The 6,000-nt window shown below is 52.1% G+C and overlaps 2 protein-coding genes across 3 annotated transcripts in view; one reads left to right on the forward strand and one right to left on the reverse strand.

The window, feature by feature from the left end:
* The window catches only part of Hs3st4 (heparan sulfate-glucosamine 3-sulfotransferase 4), a 387,953-nt gene extending 385,256 nt beyond the window's left edge, over positions 1–2,697 (reverse strand). Inside the window, exon 1 of one of the 2 annotated variants that reach the window (XM_020153495.2) lies at positions 1,931–2,697. In XM_020153495.2, coding sequence (XP_020009084.1) covers positions 1,931–2,673 — 743 coding nt within the window. In that variant the 5' untranslated portion in view covers positions 2,674–2,697. Of the gene's footprint in view, positions 1–1,887 lie in introns of both variants that reach the window. The other variant, XM_074059668.1, reaches the window with a different exon arrangement.
* Positions 2,698–2,729: 32 nt separating this feature from the next.
* On the forward strand, positions 2,730–5,548 carry LOC141418502 (uncharacterized). The gene is made up of 4 exons (XM_074059284.1): positions 2,730–2,890; positions 2,932–3,361; positions 3,731–3,844; positions 5,457–5,548. The coding sequence occupies exons 1-4, from the start codon at positions 2,730–2,732 to the stop codon at positions 5,520–5,522; spliced, it is 771 nt and encodes a 256-aa protein (XP_073915385.1). The 3' UTR covers positions 5,523–5,548.
* Positions 5,549–6,000: the final 452 nt, after the last annotated feature.

The following is a 6,000-nucleotide window of genomic DNA, read 5'->3' on the forward strand; positions in this document are numbered from 1 at the left end:
TATCCACACCCCTTGAAGTCAGCAGTTCTACCAAATAATGACACCAAGCCCCAAATACCACCAGTGCTTGCTGGGAGCACGCCAACTCAGTAGCAAATCTTCAGGAGCCATGTTGCAACACTGTTTATGTGCATTCTTTGCCTAGCCTCAGTGTAAAAGAACACAGGAAATTCTCCAGAGCCCCACAATGGCAGCAAGCTCCCCTCATCAACTTTAAGTCATCTGAATAAAACACCCCCTTCTCTGTTCCCAGCTGCTGCAAAGCAACTCAAACACATGTTGAAAAGATTTGATCTTTATGCCTCCCTCAAAGGGTACTTGACACTTCTCATGAAGTAAGCAGCTTAAAATTAGGACTTGGGGGGTGGAAAAGCCTATGCTTACCTTCCTAGGGCCAAAGCTATCTTGGAGAAAAGACTAGAACATTCCTACACCTAACAATTAAACAACAGACCCCTCCCAGACATCATACCCTGTCTTTATTTTGCTGTTATGGCATAAATCATCCTAACACCTTTTTAATTATAATCGAAAACTGGAAGCCATAGTTTGTGATGTTATAAATACTGATTTTCCAGTTAAATTAGGTATTTGCTGTTTTATGTTTTGATAAGAAGGGACTGTTTGAAGCCTCCTAAAATATTGCAATTAGTTCTTGCTGTTGAAACAGACAAGATATTAACAGACACATTTGCTGCTACAGTAAAATGTGCTGGAATGTTTATGCCTAAGTGTACCTTCTCTCAAGCTTTTAAAGCATAAAGCATATTCTTTTTTAACTGGAGGAAATCAATCACAATACTCACATTTATTATATATATTTCTGAAGTGAAGTAATTTCTAAAACTTCCCCAGACCTAGAAAGCACATGTCTTCAGCAGGAAGGTTACCTTCCTGCTGAAGACAATTTTACCTACTGGCTCCTGTTAACAAGATGATAACATCACTTTGGCTGACAAAAGCTGTGTTTCTGTTTGACAATTGCAATTAATTACTGAAATGCAATAGAGATGGAGACAGTCATCTAGATCTATTTTCCAGAAAGATATGAAACGGAAGGAAGGAAAGAAGAAAAAAAAGCAAGAGGTTTGCATTGGGAACCCCTGCTCCAGTGCTGTTTTAAAATGTTATGGCTGGCAAAGAAGCTGGATTGTTAATTTACTTCACCAGCACTCAACTTTTTAGTCCTCTCTGCTTCCATTCTCTCACCACCAGCTGAAGGTGGAGAGGGAAGGACATGAGCATCTCACAAGACATACCTCCAATCTGTCGCGAAGGAGGTGTAGACAAAAAGGGCATGGTGCAGGGCACAAACGCTCTAAAGACAGCCACTGTCATTTAGACATAGAAGCTCCTGATGCAAAATTCACCCAGTGTGCGTCCAGCCAAGGCAGATAGAAAAGTTAAGAAGGTGGGAAACAACCTGTCTTTACTTGAAAGCCCAGACGCCAGCTTCCTCACTTTAACTGTTCCCCTATTCATTTTGCTCTTGACCTTAAAATACTAAAGTTGGATTCCAGCCACGCAAAAGCGTTTAAGGGCGATTTTGATTGATTCCAGGAGGATCTCAAAGCTCCTTCGCCAATTTAACTCTACTGTCTCATTCCTCGGGTGTCCCCAACACAGAATCCCAGAACCTGGCAAAAGCCTGGGTCAGGAAACACCCGCAGGCACAGGGCTGGGGATTCCCAAGCTTGGAGCTGGAGAAATTCCGACAGCTCCTGCCTGGATAAGGAGGCTGAGGCAGGGCAGAGACTCCTCCTCTCGCTTTGAAATAAAGTGATTTTTAAACGGAGTTCAACCTCAACCCCTGCGCGCCGCGGCCAGGACACTCGCACGCGGGGACGGTACCGGGATCTCGCGGGGCGCGGAAAGCGGCCGCCTCACCTCGGGTGTCCCCGGTGTGTCTCCCCGGACCGCAGGGTCCTACCTGTACCACTCCAGCCCCTTCTCGTAGTTCCTGTCGAAGAAGTGCGGTTCCACGCCCACCGCCCGCACGTCCGGGTGCACTCGGATCGCCTCCAGCAGCGCGCGGGTCCCTCCTTTCTTCACCCCAATGATGAGCGCCTGGGGCAGCTTCTTTTCCCCGTAGTCCGGGGTGCTAACGGCGCCGCCCCTCTCGCTGCTCCCGTTGGCCGCCCTCCGGCCTGCGAGGTCCTCGTCGGTGGTGCTGGACTCCTGCGCTTCTCTCTCCAGCAGCGCACTCTGCGTGGTGATCATCTCGCCGGGGGCCAGCGGGCTCCGGAGCCAGGCGTCCCGGGCGCTGCCGCCGCCGCCGCCGCCGCTCGCCAGTCCCCAGCCGTCGGCCCCGGGCGCGGCAGGCTGTTCAGGGGGCTCGGGCGGCTCCCTGTGGCTCGCGTTGTCCGGTGGCGGCGGCGCGGGCGGCGGCGAGGGGGCGCCGGGGCGCACGGGGGGAGGCGGCAGAGAGGGTGGCGGCGGGCTCGGCGGGGTCTCGGCGGCGGCGCCTGGCGGCTCCTGTAGCGCCAGGGGGAATTGCAGGGAGCCCGAGCCGCCCAGGAGGCTGTAGCACAGGTAGGTGACAGACAGGGACAAGGTGCACATAAAAAGCAGCTTGCGCGCTGGCGGCCCCTTAGCAGAGGCGCCGGGCGGCGGCGGCGCGGCGAGTGGTGGAGGCGGAGGCAGAGGCGGAGGAGGTGCGGGCCACGGGGCCATCGCGGCACCCGGCTGGCGGCGGCGGCGGCGGCGGCAGCCCCCGGCGCGGCCCGGACATGGTTTCAGCCGCCGCCCCCGCCGCCGCCGCCGCCGCCGCCGCCGCCGCTGCCCAGCCGCCCCGGCTGCATGAAGCGACGCCGCTGCGCCCCCGGCCCTGGCCGCTGTCCCGCTGCGCCGGGGGGAAGCCCGGCCGCATGGCCTCCCCCCTCCCCGCTCGGCCCGCGGAGTCCGGGTGGGCTTCCCCCCCAACCCCCTCAGCCTCTGGCAAGGGGACCGAGGGGGGCGCGCGGACCCGCCGGCTGCACCTGCTCCGTGTGCAGCGCCCCCGCTTCCCCCGATCCGCCGCGGCTCCGGCTTCAGTCCCCGCCGCCGCCGCCGCGCTCTGTTGCAGCCCCGAGTTCCTTCCCCGCTGCTAACTTTCTGCCGGGAGAGAGGAGAGGCGCCGAGAGGAGGAGGAGGGGGCCGGGCGCGCGCCCGACGCCGCCGAGGGAAGGGGGGTGCGTGGCGCGCGCCTGCGGAGGGGGCGCGGGAGCCGAGACGTGAGCCAGAGCTGGGGCATCCGGGAGAGCGGAGATCGTGCCCCCCACCGCCATCCGTCTCTCGCGCACTCGGGGTGCTCCCAGCCAGACCTCGCGTGCTTCCCTTCCCTTGGGAGTCGGAGACCAGTGTCCCAATACTTTTTGGTAATGTGAGTCCAGTGCTACCCTCCACTGCCACGGGTACCGGGAAGCTGGGGGCCAGCGAGTGGCGATCTTGGCTTTGCCTTTTCCCCTGGGACTCCAAGCAAACTCAGCCCATCCCTGACCCTTGCATTCTGTCACCTTGTTTATTGTCCTGCCTGGGGTTCAGAAGTAATTCTTTCTCCACCACAGGGTACCCATCCCAACTTCCATCTCTCCAGCCTCCCCATCTTATCTTGAAGCGCGTCTTGGGTGGAGCTGTGATACAAACCCCCAGGTGTCCCAGACCCAGAGCCTTTGCCGCTTTCCTATCACAGATGACAGTACTTTCTGCTCCAAGAGATGAATCTGTCCCCTCCTCCATACCCTAACTACAGGTGCACACACCTGTGCCCTTTGGGAGGCATCGGCTGCTAAAGGAGATCAGGTTTTCCTGGACTGAAATGGACTGGGACCATCATTCCTTTGAACACATAATAAACGGAGACCAGGTGGGTTGCAGGCTGTCTATATACAGCCTCGTTGAATTTTTTTAAGCGTATTTTTCTCTGCAGAGAAATTTCTACCCCTCACTTCCCTCTTGGGTGGGGGGTAACATCAGAGGGCTTTGAAAGATTCAAAAGTAGATTCTGTTTCCTGTTGCCTTTTGCTCAGGAAAGTGAAAGAAATGGGAGGCTGGAATAGGAGGAAAAAGGAAAGCAATCAACTGAGGCACTGTAGCGAACTCAGCTTCCTGGGAACAGGAGCTGTCCCTATGCACAGCTAGGTTGGTCTCCTCCTGGGGCTGCTCTAGTGAGTGGTTTATCCTGCTAGCCACAGCTGGGTGCCTGGCAGGTGTGGTTTCCTTCTCCAGCTGATGTGGCTGGCTTCTCCCTTATTGTTTGATCACATAATGGGAACAACAGTTGAAAGAAAATGTATACAATGTCTAAATATTAACAAGGTACCTAGTGCCAAAGAGGGAAAAAAATGTTAATCAAATAAGATGAAGAACGGGGACTTTTCCCTCAGTGAACAAAGCTCACTGCTGCTCTCAGCTGGACATGGGTTTCCTTCACTGCAGCTTTAGTTCAGATAAAGATTATTCCTTTATAATATAGTTTTTATGGTACACAGGAGACCTGTGAAATGCAGAGTCTGGTGTCCTGTAAATCATTCCGTGTAACTAGGGATGCTTTTTCAAATACCACACAACTGCATTACTGTAATGTAAATGGGAAGGGACCAACAGATGCTACTAGATGCACAAGCTTTGCCAGGCTCTCTTTTCGCTCCAAGTCCAGCTCCAGCTGGTCAGCCAGGAAGCCTGGGTTGCAACAAATATTGTCACTGCATTGATCCATTTCCTTTTCCATTGTCAGGCACTGGGATGGCCAGCATGTGGCCCAGGGCCTCCCTGCAGTCCCTGCCTGACTCTGAAACTTTCTATCCACCCTCTCCACCATCCAAATGAACCTGCTCTGCATGTAGTTTTACTCAAGATGTGCTCTCAAATTTGAAAGGGTTTTGATAGCGTGGTGTTAAAACCGACCCCAGAGGTGGTAAACAACAAACAGAGCTGAAATGTGGCCAGCACAGTGATGCTGAGAAATTTAAACAAGCTTTAATCATTTAAAATTGCAGGCTTTCCCTAAAAAGTGGGGAAGGTTACTGTTGAAAAATCAACAGAGCCAGAGCTGAGGGCCTCTTTTTTAGGATGTCCATTCAAATTGTCCCTACACATTTACCTTACTTATCTGGACATTGTTAGTAAGGAAATGTTTTAATAGCCCTTCTCCTTCTGATCCTCACTGGTAAAATGTCACTCTGGTCAAGTGATGGGGAGGAGATGGCTTTGTTGTTTTTGTTGTTTTGGAGAAAGGCCTTGTCTACTTGGTACTTAGGCAGTTGCCTGCTTTCTCACTTTATTCTACTTTTGATGGAAGCATTTTCTGGGAGCAAATCTTTAAGAAAACAGAGTGATCTCTTTGGAGGGGAAGCTCCAACTTCATTCTGTCATTCCCAGTGGGTCTGAGACTGGATAGAACACTGCCAACACCCACACTCATTCAGACCTACCTGAGTCTCCAAGTCTCCAGTGACCCCCATTTCTTTTTATTCCAGGCAGCAATCATGGATCAGTGCTACAGAGGACTAAAGCCCTTCCTGGCTGTTTCACTCCCTAACTAATAAACTCCATCCTCTTTACAATGCTACTCAAGGTTCCACCTTTCTTGCATCTCATAGGACTGCCAAACATATATTATCTAAATGCACACTGCATTATTCTAACTTCTGTAGAATTAGATGATAAGAGCTAAAACAAAACTTCCATTTCAAAGCTAATGGCTTTTGGGCAGGTCATTTGCTTCCCTGAGCCTCAGTTTCTGTGTATACAAATTATGACTAATAAAACTCACCTGAAATTGTTTTATAAGGAATCAAATTGAATTAGCTAGCATATCCAAAAGTACCTGGCCCCCTGCCTGACATGTGATAGCTACCAATAATTATTTGCATCTAAATATCGTCTCTGACTATGCCCTGCTTCTTTTGCCATGAAAATGTCCCTGAAAAAAATATGCTTGTGTTCTTGCTTCACAACCAGCCCGACATACATGCTGAGGTTCACCTTCCTAAGTTGCTCAGTTTAGCATGTGTGTGATTC

Source organism: Castor canadensis, chromosome 17 (assembly GCF_047511655.1).
Source record: "Castor canadensis chromosome 17, mCasCan1.hap1v2, whole genome shotgun sequence".
In the NCBI taxonomy this organism is placed as follows: Eukaryota; Metazoa; Chordata; class Mammalia; order Rodentia; family Castoridae; genus Castor; species Castor canadensis.